The sequence below is a fragment of the Chrysemys picta genome, chromosome 2, assembly GCF_011386835.1.
Source record: "Chrysemys picta bellii isolate R12L10 chromosome 2, ASM1138683v2, whole genome shotgun sequence".
In the NCBI taxonomy this organism is placed as follows: Eukaryota; Metazoa; Chordata; order Testudines; family Emydidae; genus Chrysemys; species Chrysemys picta.
Genome location: NC_088792.1, coordinates 14,151,055 through 14,163,437, shown reverse-complemented (window position 1 = coordinate 14,163,437; position 12,383 = coordinate 14,151,055). Strand labels below are relative to the sequence as shown.

The following is a 12,383-nucleotide window of genomic DNA, read 5'->3' as shown; positions in this document are numbered from 1 at the left end:
GAGAGGCTAACAGCCTGGATTTGCCCACATGACCAGCTGTTACCCTGGGACCACTTGCTTGTTCACTGACTGCCTGAGTCTTTGTTTGTTAGGATTAGGGTAGCGTGGCCTCCAGAGACTTCCCTTAAAGGCCGAGCATAAGCCATTACATTGACCACTGCAGAATGGTGTCATTGTTTTGGAGATCAGAGTAATACATTGTAAGAAAGATGCTGGGAAAACACACACAGTGGATTCACTCGCAGGCGTGCAGCAGGAAACAGGATGTGGTTTGAGCATACTCTCAAATAAAGCAGCTTCATTGCAGCATGCTATCAGCCTGCCTCGGAAAGGCCAGGTGCTACAGGAAGCAGTGGTATTAATTCAGAAGGCAGTTCACTTCCGTCGGGGTCGGTGCGGAGCCAGTGCCTCAGGGGCACTCCGATACTGGTGCTGCCATCTTTGCAGGCACAATTCGAAACCAAGGGTCATGAGTGATCTATTGTAAATGTAGTGGGATCAGACCCAGTTTTTGGTCAAATGTGAACTCTGCTCAGTGTAATCCTAGCAACTTAATAAGCACTGTAATTAGGGTTGGATAAGTAGGGACCTTTAAAAAAAATCAGCATATATTGTTTATGGAGTAGCACCTATAGGGAAGCAGCGATTAGGGCGGCGGTAGTAGGATTCTTGGTTCCTATTCTTGTCTCTCCCACTGCCTGTGAGCCACTGGGCAAGTCACTTAACGCTAACGTAGTCACTGAACCATGTAATGCTTGTTGAGGGCTTTGAGATCTCAGATGGAAAGAGCTGTAGAAGAGGTGTAAAGTGTAATTGTGGAGCCATAACATATCACTGGATTGTACCATAACACAGTGCACTGTTGTACCGGTTATAGGTGGCCCAAAGTTAAAGGTCAGGGAAGGGGAAGACTCGGGCGTAGGAAATGGAAGTGATGTGGGACGGTCACTCTTTCGCATGGCAGTAGAAATGCCCCTAGTCCTGTGTATAAAAAATAAGCTGCTCTCTCATCCAATCCCATGGTGTTGTGTGTAAAACATTCAGAGTAGCAACCTCGTCATCACTTGAAACTGAACATTTGTGTCTGTGTATTTCCTCATTCCAGGCTACCGCCACATTCATCTTTTGACCAAGAATGGGGACCCATACCCATCAGCCATGCTTTTTGTGCACATCAATATTCTGGACAATAATTAGAAACAGCAGAGGAACCCATCTTTCAAGAATCAATGGACACTGCTACAGACTAAAAATGAACCGAAATCTGCCCTCATCCCTACCCTGTGCAATCCCCAGTGGCTTCTCTGGGTTTGGGAGGGGTATCAGTCAGTGCAGCCTGACTCCCGTGCTGCTAAAAATACCTTTATTCTGTACACACCCTCCATTCATTATGCTGAAAATATTCTGACACTGCTGTTGAGATTTTGTTAATAAGACTATTCAACACGTTTTGATTTTTAATGAATGGTCATTCTTCTTTTACTCCTATTTTTATAGAGCAGTTTAGGGATTTTAAATGAATTTTAGATTAGTGAGGGGTGTTGTGTTTGTTCAATGGAAGGCAGATGTGACACTTGCATCCTTGTCATTGTAAAGGTGCACATCCAAACTTTGTATAAGCAATATATGGTGGACAAATAAGCCCTGATCCAAAGGCCAGTGAAGTCAGTGGACAAACACCTGTTGGCTTCAGATCAGGCCCATACTCCACTCTTTTAAATCCTAAATTCAGACACAGTTCTGTCCTCTTTATTACAGTATAAAAAGCTACACTACAAAGATCACCTTTATTTTGTAATATGATGAAAAATACATGAACACTACTCCACTGATGTGCTATTTGCATCCAGCATGAACAGGGCTGAGTCACATTCTTCAAAGGAAAGAAGAAGTTGTAAGTGTGGGGAATTCTTTTTTAAACACAGGATGACCACAGAGACTTAATTTCACGGAAGACAATGTAAGTGTATTAAACTGAACGTATGAAAGGTTGTTGTTTTTAAATACAGTCTGTAAAACGTTTTCAGTGTGTATGGAAAACATCTTTTTGAAGAAGGAGAAGCTGAGAAAAAGGCAGTAGAAAGAATAATTTTAAATGTTTATCTGGTTATTATTTCACTGGATGGAACTGAACATCACAGCACAGTAAAAATAGACAGCAGCTCTCTGAACATGAAACCAGTAAGGTGTGTGGGTTGTTTTGTTTTTTCCAAAATACAGCTACAGAGCTAGAGGAATAATGTAGAGAGAAAATAATATATTTTCAAAAATTGTCCACACTTGTGTTACTGATCATACTTCAGACTATTAAAAACGGAAGCATTCTGAAAAAATAGCTGATTTATTTTTCATCCTTTCTCCTCTTTTGTTACTTCTTGTAATGCAGGCGGGAAGAATGTAAGTCTTGTCTGTTTCATCGTCCATATTTAGTCAGTTTCACTTTGTTCTAATGCATGACACAATAAGAGGCACAAAGCAATTGGGTGAAGGAAAGATGTCAGTGTCTCTTTGAGTCCTGTTCCACTCACTCCCCCACGCTCCCTTGGCCCAAACTAGCCCAGGTGAGTGACTTTTAGCCAACACAACAAAACCCCTCTATTCACTAGGGCTTCTGGTGGAAGATGTATTTTGCTGCAGTATTTGCTAGCAGCTATGTTAACCTTTCTTCTGGACACACTGCTGTTGGCTGGTGTTCTAAACCATTAACTGTTTGATTGTTGTTTGGGGGACTTAGACTTTGTGTCTAATCATTAAAAATACCCAGCCAAACCCTTACTTTAAATTAGTTACTGGCAGCTAAGGGAGCACAAGTGCTAGCGACAGCAGTACAAGCAGGTAAGATATAGTTCATCATAGCCTTGTTTTCTACAAACGTAGTATATTGCTACAAGAGCTAACGGCTTCTTAGCACAAGGGCTCTTTGATAGCACGCACTCACGCTATAGAGCACTCTCTGGTCAGGAATACCCTGATCGCACACTATGCTTTCCCTAGCTGCTTACCAAAACTTCCCAGAGCATAGGCCCATGATTCATTTTTATAGTCTTGCGGCAATCAAGAGGGCACCTGGGGAAACCCAGGTGCCTCTTATAAAAGAGGCTGCAAACTACCTGCTCAGGTCTTTGGAATCCATCTTAGCCCTAAACAAACCCCTCTATAGCATAACCTTCCCTTTTAGCCAGAGGACACAGAGTGTTGTTTTTGGAGCAGATAGAGCAGGACTTCCATGCTGGCGTCCTGTAGCACGTGGATTTGTTAGAAACTGGCAGCCGACTCTTGTGTTTTACCTCTGAGGAAGTTCAGACGCCAGGTGTGTGTTGTGGAACTGCTGGGGAGCAGGAGTGTTGGTTCAGAAAAAAAATCAGTGGTGAGACAGAGCTGCCTCTGAATCCCTGCTTTCGCCTTCCTGATGAGGCTCTGGCTGCTTGTGAGGGGTTCGTGGGCTGGTCCCATCCTAGAGGGGGGCCAGGATCAGGGGTGACTCACCAATAGCCGGCCTGGGGCATCTCTGCTTTCTTTGCACTCAGCATTGGCCCAGGCTGTGGTGGCTACTTTCTATTTGGCTGGCCAGAGGCTGCTTGAGACAATCTGCCATCCCCGTCTTCATGGGCTTGGGGCAGTGCATTTGGCATGGTTGCCCCTCTAGCATGAGGCCAAAAAATTGCCAGGCCAAATTTAAGTGAGTGGCATTGCGACCTGGTGCACAGGGTCACAGCGCCACGCAAATTTGGCCCGGCTGCCTCTCTCTCATGTCGGAGGGAAAACCAGGCCAAATCTGCTGCTTAAAGTAGCTGCCTAAAAGTCAGAGGGGAACCAAGGTCCTGGGAGGGGCAACTGCTCCCCTGTGCCACAGCTAATGAGGCCCCTATTGGGGAGCGAGTAATGTACTGGCACTGGGTTTGGTTGTCATGGTTCGTGCTAGTGACATGAGCGAAAAACCTCTCTGTGCCTCAGTTTCTCATTTGTAAAACAGGGATCATGAGACTTTACCTTGGTTGTAAAGTGCTCTGAGCCGACAAGTGCTCTGTAAGCACAACATGCCTGGATCTGTGTGCCCCCCCTGCAAACGCTCCTTCATCACAGTAACTCGTACTCAACAAGCCATCCCACGGACTCCAGTGGGGTTACGCGTGTGAGGCAGACGTTGCAGGATCTGGCCCCAGTGAATAACTTTTTGATGTGTAGTGGGGGCTAGACTCCCAAGGGGGCCCGAGGTGTTGCAGCGCTCAGCACCCTGCCGCCTAGTGGAATTTGCAACCCCAAGTCAGACACCCAGGTTCCTTTTACCATGCATGGGGGAGAGTGAGGTGCCTAAAAGGGATTCATAGATGCCAACCTGCTGAGGGGGGAGCTGCCTAAGCTAGCTAATAGGAAGTGCTGAGGAGAGGGAGGGGGCTGACATCCCACCCCTCAAAGGGAGTTAGGCAACTAACTCCAGGCCAGAGGGAGGTGTCTACCTCTGCTAAACCAGGCTAGCCCTTCATCAAGGCAAACCAAGGAGAAGATAGAGGTGCCCCATACCCAATGCCCCACTGACTGGAGCTCTCAACCAGACTGTGGGAGACCCCAAGTTCAAATCCCAGCTTTGACGCTGAGCCAGGACTTGAACCCACATCTCCTATCTCCCAGGCGAGGGCCCTGACCGCTGGGCTGTAACGTTGGTCTTGGACCCTCTCGCTATTGAATTATTTATACAAAGTGGCACAGTTTCAGCAGCAGAAATTGAGAGCCCCCCCGCAGAATACCCTGCTACAGGCACCACAGCTGTGGTTTGTGGGGGCCCCAGTCGAGATGTGCTCTGAGACTCCTGAGGACCCCCCACCCCCGCAGCCAAAGGCAATCTGTGCGGGGAGAAGCCTAGTTTGTGCATCCAGCTGGGGCTTAGAGGTGAGTTGGGCACTGAGCTGCCAAGTGGTTTCAGGACGTAGGTGGCTTTGCACCTGCCCACCAGCAGAAAAGTAGGCACCATGGGGACTTTACCGACAGAAACTTGAGTGCCATGATGGGGACTTGAGACAACTATCGGGTTAGGCGGCAGCTCAGCGGTGGTTTAGTGAACGAACGGGACACCTAAATATTGGACTTAGGTGCCTAACTGCCCCTCTAGATGCCTACGTCCCCCTTGTGAATCTAGCCGGAAATGTGAAAAGTGCTGGGATAGTCAAGGGTCTGCACTGCAGCTGGGCTGTGATTCCCAGTCCGGGTAGCCAGACTTGGGCTAGTCTGCTAAAAGTAGCAGCGTGGACACTGCTGCTTGGGCTGCCACCCACGCTTGGACCCAACAAGGCGGGCTTGGGCTTGAGTGGCTAGTCTTAGCTGCTGCCTGGGCAGCAACGAGCCGAGTTAGTGCGTGTCTGGCTACGCTAGGGTGGCCACAGACGAATTCCCAGCATACCGGACGTTCCAGTACTTCTGGGTATTGCGGGGATCCCCCTCATCTGGTGTGATGGTGCGTGTGAGGTTGGGCCAGGTGGGGGAATGTCATTTTGAAGAGCATGACCGTGCATGCATGGGATGTGTGTGACGTCAGTGTGACAGTATCTGATTAAAATATGACCATATAGAGCATTGTTGCAAACACTGTTATATATTTGCAGCAAATCTTGTCAAGCAAGGTGTCTATGAAAAGGTTCTGAGTTGCTGGTTAGGATTATGCTATCTGTATGCCTGTATCATGTTTGTATTTGAAGTTATAAGTTTGGCTCTATACCTGGATTTCAAATGTTGACTCCTGCAGTACCGCCCACAAAGGAGCTAGCCAGCACATCTTGGAGGGACTATTCAAATTAAGTGGCTCATCAAGAAACACATGGTTGACAATGGACCATGCAAGATGCCCATCTGCACTGAGTGGACTGTCATGTAATTGTGCTGTCTGGAGTGTAGGTAATGGCTTCCTGCAAGGACTGAGCGAAATTGGGCATGGACACGTGACTTGCCCATGTGACTCCAAACTCCATCTTGTTGCTGTCATTTTCCACAATAAGAACAATGGGATGCCTGCCACATGGCAAAAGCTGTAAAAGGCCCTGGAAACACCTCAATTTTGTCTTCAATCCTGCTTCTTACCTCTGGAGGAACTTTGCAACAAACTGAAGCTCTGAACAAAGGACTGAATGACCCATCCAAGCTGTGGATGTACTCCAGACTTAAGCCAGCAGTTTATTCCAACAGCTGCTACAAGCCTGAACCAAGAACTTTGCCATTACTGTATGTAATTGATTCCTTTAACCAATTTTAACACTGACCTTTCTGTCTTTCTTTTTATAAATAAACTGTTAGATTTTAGATACTGAAGGATTGGCATCGGCGTGATTTTTGGGTAAGCTCTAAGTTATATATTGACCTGGGTGTGTGGCTGGTCCTTTGGGATCAGAAGAACCTTTTATTTGAGGAGACTGGTTGTAAAGAACCTCTCATCTCTGAATCCAGTATTTTTGGTGGTGATATAAAAGCTGGAACGTCTGAGGAAACTGCCTTTGTTTTCTTCTTAGCCAGTGTGGTGAAACAGGAGTTTGCTTTTGTGGCTGGTTTGGTATATCTTATAAAAGAATAACCACCAGTTTTGGGTTGTGTTTGCCCGGTTTCTCAGCAGTTCGTCCTGAATTTGACATCTTCAGTTGTCACCTACTAAGGCAGGGTTACAGTCACACTGGCTGGGGTGGAGTGGCATGCTCCTCAAAATGGGGTCCCCAGTCCGATATCGGACAAAACCATGTCAGGTTTTGTTTCAGTACTGGATATGGTACAAATCACCCACAAAGAGGACTGTCTGATTTAAAATAGGCAAGTGGCATCTCTAGTCGATGCATGCTGGGAATCGTACCTCCCTTCTGCAGTGCAGACACCCTAAGTCTCAGGCCAAAGGCAGTGATCTCTCAGCTGGAGACTGGTGGATCATTTCTCTTCAGCTGAATGAGTGTTCTTTCTGAAATCACTCAGTGGTTCAGCTGTTTCTGATTAAGCCTTATCCTGACAAACCCCCAAATGAAATCAAAAGCGTTCTGATGAGATGGCTAGACTTGAATGGGTCCACAGCAAGGAGAGGTTTTGAAAGGAATGACTGCGGTTTCCATTGAGCTATGGCTAATCCAGGCATCTGGGCACACTTCAAACACCCTGATGTAACTATGAACAGCAATGAAGGATCATAGTAACTGAAGCACTAACGTCAACCCCACACTCCCACCGAGAGGGTGGCTGGTTCAGGACAACATTTACCCAAGAGAGAAAGGGGTGATCTGTGAAATACCCTCCACACACAGGGTGGTGCCCATTAGTTAGCTTCATACGCTGGGGGAAATCTAATTAAAGAGAAACAGGCAGCTAGCAATCTGGGCTGTGTTCAAACTGGTGATGTAAGGATCAAGGCAATCTAGCCAAAAGCCAGTCCTTAAGGCCATGTGGCTCGTTGATGAGAAACACAGATAGTTTCGGCACATAAGTCTTAATGGACACAATATTTGTGACTCATGAGCACAAAGGGGCCTCACGCCACACTAATGGGGCAATGAAAATAGTCCACTTAGCTGGAGGAAGGAACATGGCTGCTGGTGGCTTGTTCTTCTCCGATCTAGGGGGACTGCATCATTTTTAGGCTGTTTATAGAGGTGCAGCATATGGCACGGAAGCCTGCCTCCCCAGGAGGGTGTAAGCTTTTAGCTAGGCCCTGGGAATAGCTGGAGCATCTCCCTGTCCACTCCCCGTGTTCCAAGTAACACACACACACATACTACTGCTGCCTTTGCCCTGGAAGATGCAAAAGGAAATGCAGACGCTCAGCCATATGGAAATCAATGCAGTATAGGGGGACTGCAACACAGGGCCAGAGGGTTGCAGCTCTGACGACCACCTGGAAGCTGCTGATTGAACCTGGGACCTCCCAAGCTAAACCATGAGCTGCTACAGTTTAAGCTAAAAAGCAAAGGCTCCGTAGCTGGGGCTGCAACATTCACTGTCCGTGGCCCGGGCGCAGAGCAGGATGTGTAACACACACTGACCAGTGGGTTACACAGCCCCCGTTCCTTTCTTTAGGGCTAGTTTCAGGGGGCTCCTGAAACTTGGTGCTGTTGTAACCTGGAGTCATTGTCTGGTCAAGGTTGCGGTTAGATCCACGGCATTAACGCTCTGGTTGTGAGTCTCAGTTTAATCTCTGGTTGCAGACGCTGCCTGTGTTCTGCAAGTTCTGGGGCTAAATAGGGGCGGAGGCAATAACTCAGCTGAAGGGTAAGGGGCAGTGAGCCGATGGGCTCGGGGAGATGTTACACCAGTGTCCCACTCACCTGGCATTGTTAAAGAACCTGCTGATTTTCTTAAGAGTAAGGATATTAGGCCAGGGATTAGCATCCTGGTCCCATTCCAGGTTGGTGGGTTCTTCATTCCCTCCCCTAAAGCTGTTCAGAAGCGTGGCCATGCACTGTGCAACAGCTGCTGCAGTTCAGCCTGTTGGTGAATGAAGTAATCACTGGCTAATCTTCAGGGTGTTTTGTGATGCTCTCTTGATGCGTTGCGATGACAAGCACTCTATGAATGTCAGCTAGCAGCAGGAAAGTGGAACGCTCTGTCAGACACTGCTGGGAAGTGTTATCAAGTCTAGATATGTGTCCATTAAGGACCATTTCTCTCTGCATTTATGAACTACATACAGCTGAGTAAGCCACTCACTCTACAAAGGAGACAAGATCAATGTTTTTGCAGTGGGCTAAAATATCGCTTTGATTTATTGTTTGTAAAAATAGTCTACCAGCTTTTGAGTGAGAGTAATAACCCTCTCACTGGGGTTTTCCTGTGTGTTACAAGAGCAAGAGTGAAGGTAACCTGCAGTGAAATAGACCAATCTCCCAAATCCTATTGTATGTCTATCACTCCTGAATCAATCAGCTGATAGACTTATGGCCCACGTGCAAAGCTTTTAGGCAAGATTCACTGCACTCTATTGAGCAGCAATGTGTAATTGATTAATTCTGGAGATGCAAAGGGCAAGTCACATAAATGTGATGTGTATAGGAGGTGAATACAGTTGGGCAGAGCCGTCTGACCACTTTTCAGGGATGACATACACTGATCATAGTTGGTGTTCAAAATAGATACGATGATGCAATAAAAACTGGATTATACAGCTGGTGACTTGTGCCTCCTGTTTCCCCTGCTTCCTTATTCATGCATCAGTAGCTGTCCCCACATCCTTGTTGCCATTTCTTCTTTGTCTAGCTCATGCGGCTCCTTATTTGCTGCTTGCTTAAACTGACTCTCTCACTTTGCTTCCCCAATAGATTCTTCTGGGGAGTCTTCTATGCTCTTTCTCCTACTCAGGAGCGCCGCCAGCTTTTTTGCCGCCCTAAGCGGTGGAAGGTCCCGCCCCTGAAATGCTGTCCCCGACAGAGGCAGCGGAAGGTCCCACCCCCGAAATACCACTGCCGACCGGGGCAGCCGAAGATCCGGCCGCCGCCCCCCAAATGTTAGCGCCCTAGGTGACCGCCTAGGTCACCTAATGGGTTGCGCCGGTCCTGCTCCTATTCTGCTTGGTACATTGTTTAGATCCTGATCAAGTTCCTATTGGCTTTGGTGCTGGGCACTTAGGACCAGACTTACAAAAGTATTTAGGTGCTGAAAGTCAATGGGAGTTGGCAGGGGCAGCTCTGTTTTTTGCCGCCCCAAGCGTGGCAGTCAGGGAGCCTTCGGTGGCGTTTCTGCAGGAAGTCTGCCAGTCCCGCGGATTTGGCGGCGGTTCTGCGGGTGAGCTGCTGGTCCCGCACCACCGAATTGCTGCCGAAGCCGCGGGACCGGTGGACCACCTGCAGAAACGCCGCCGAAGGCTTCCTGACTGCCACCCTCACAGTGACCAGCAGGCCACCCAACGCGGCTTGCTGCCCCAGGCACGCGCTTGCTGCCCTGGTGCTGCCCCTGGGAGTTGAGTACCAAACCTGGGTATTTTCATAAGATCTGCTAGGCACCTATTTGTATTTTTAGGTGCCTAAATACCTTTGTAAATCTGGCCTTTAGAGCTCAGCTCTCGGTGATGCTGATTTGAATGTCAAAACATGAACCTGGATGTGGTTTTAGACACATGTAACTGTAAAGGGGTGATATACACCATGGCTATCAGCGAGGATGGGACCTTCACAGCAAGACACCTTGACACCCTCTGATCTAAAGGAGAGGGCGTTAGGGGTGAGTAAATAGCAGACTACTAGCCTTGCTGGAGTCAGGCACCAGCCGGAGACATGATCAGCCAGTGTATTATACAGCCACACGTTCATCATCCTGATAAAGCTGTGTAAGCGTGATGGAAAGGGGCAGTTGTGATCCACTGGAATGAACCACTGTTGGGAGTCAAAGTATGGCTCTTATACCCAACTCTCACTCTGACCCTCTGTGTCTCCATTAACCTTGCTGGAAGATGGAGAATGACGATCACCATTTATGCAAGATGCTGTGAGGTCTCCAGCGGACAGTGTGAATGTGGGCACTGTGGGAAGCAAACAGGATGAGCTCCCTCACTCAGTCCCCACCCATGTGCCTGAGCTCTGACCTAGAGGGACCCCCTCCAGGTGCAATTTAGTAGTTCCATCACCCCAGTGCATTCAATGCTGGGCCTGCCTGCAGAAACTGCCACTATATAAATCCATTGTATGCCCACACCTTGAATACTGCGTGTAGCTCTCATCACCCCATCTCCAAAAAGATATAATAGAATTGGAAAAAGTAGAGAGAAAGGCATAAAAAATGATTAGGGGTAGGGAACAGCTTCCATACAAGGAGAAATTAAAAAGCCTGTGACCATTCACCTTAGAAAAGAGACGGCTAAGGGGGGATTTGATAGAGGTTTATTCAGTCATGAATGATGTTGAGCAAGTGAATAAAGAAGAATAGTTTACCCCTTCACTTGGCACAAAAACCAGGGATCACCCAATCAAATTAATAGGCAGCAGGTTTAAAAACAAACATAAGGAGGGACTTCACACAATGCACAGTCAACCTGTGGAATTCATTGCCAGGGGATGTTGTGAAGGCCCAAAGTATAACTGGGCTCAAGAAAGAGTTAAATCAGTTCATGGAGGATAGGTCCATCAATTGTTATTAGCCAAGATGGTCAGGGATGCGACCCCATGCTCTGGGAGTCCATAAATCTCTGACTGTCAGAAGCTGGATGACAGGATGGATCACTTGATAAATTGCCCTGTTCTGTTCATTCCCTCTGAAGCATCTGGCACCAGTCTCTGATGGAAGCCAGGATACTGGGCTAGATGGACCATTGGTCTGATCCAGTGTGGCCATTCACATGTCAATTGTCCGATGCCTGAATGTGCAGTATTGTTGTAGCCCTGCTTGCTGTGCTCCATGCGTCAAAGACAGCCCTCCAATTGACGTCGATGATCTTTGGATCAGGGCTACCCGGGGGGGGGGGGGGGGGGAGAGGGGCGCAAGTGGGGCAATTTGCCCCAGGGGCCCCCACGAGAACATAGTATTCTATAGTATTGCAACTTTTTTTTAGGGAAGGGGCCCCCAAAATTGCTTTGCCCCAGGCCCCCTGAATCCTCTGGGTGGCCCTGCTTTGGATCAGGCTTTTAAAGCAAAACAGGGACAGCAATCATACGGAAAATAAATATTCAGATATTGAGTATGAAACCAGAATGAAGACTGTTGCCACTTTCTTAACTAGAAGACTGTTTAGAACCTATCACCTTGAGGTCACCAATTCCCAGGGCCGCCCCAAGCAGCCAAAACCAAAAAAAAAAAAAAAAAAAAAGCCGCGATTGTGATCTAAAAAAAGCCGCGATCGCGATCTGCGGCGGCAATTCGGTGGGAGGTCCTTCACTCCCAGGCGGAGTGACGGACCCTCCGCCGAATTGCCGCCGAATACCTGGAACTGCCGCCCCTGTCCGGAACGGCCGCCCCAAGCACCTGCTTGAGAAGCTGGTGCCTGGAGCCAGCCCTGCCAATTCCAATCCAGTGTAGCTCCATAGCAACCAAAATTTGTTACCAGCTGTTGGCTAGTTGGTGGCCTATATGATACGAGTTGTTGGCCTAAAGGTTTGTCTACACTGTACACCAATACACACTATGATTTCTAAAGTGCACCATGTTGCACACGAACTGGCCCATGTAGACCCTGCTGGTCTACACTAAAAGTTCCTTAGGGGCCTTAGTCCAGTTCTAAAATGGACAAGGGTCCAGAGCACCTGGTGCTATGTTACTACAAATAATAAGAAAAATTGTTAAAAATAAAAAAATAATTAAAATCACTCATTTTTTGCACGGATGCAGGAGCCAGGTGTGGCACACTGTACCTCAAAACAACACCCTGGAACCCCCATATTCACCACTGTCATATAATTAATATGTTTTGTACAAAGTGCCCCTTGTGAGGTATCATCTTTATC

At 47.7% G+C, this 12,383-nt stretch overlaps 1 protein-coding gene across 2 annotated transcripts in view; it reads left to right on the top strand.

Moving 5' to 3' along the window:
* PLCD1 (phospholipase C delta 1) overlaps positions 1 to 2,333 on the top strand; it is a 98,666-nt gene extending 96,333 nt beyond the window's left edge. For both annotated transcript variants that reach the window (XM_005297128.5, XM_005297127.5), the window contains exon 15: positions 1,106 to 2,333. In XM_005297128.5, coding sequence (XP_005297185.2) covers positions 1,106 to 1,197 — 92 coding nt within the window. In that variant the 3' untranslated portion in view covers positions 1,198 to 2,333. The remainder of the gene's footprint in view (positions 1 to 1,105) is intronic.
* Positions 2,334 to 12,383: the final 10,050 nt, after the last annotated feature.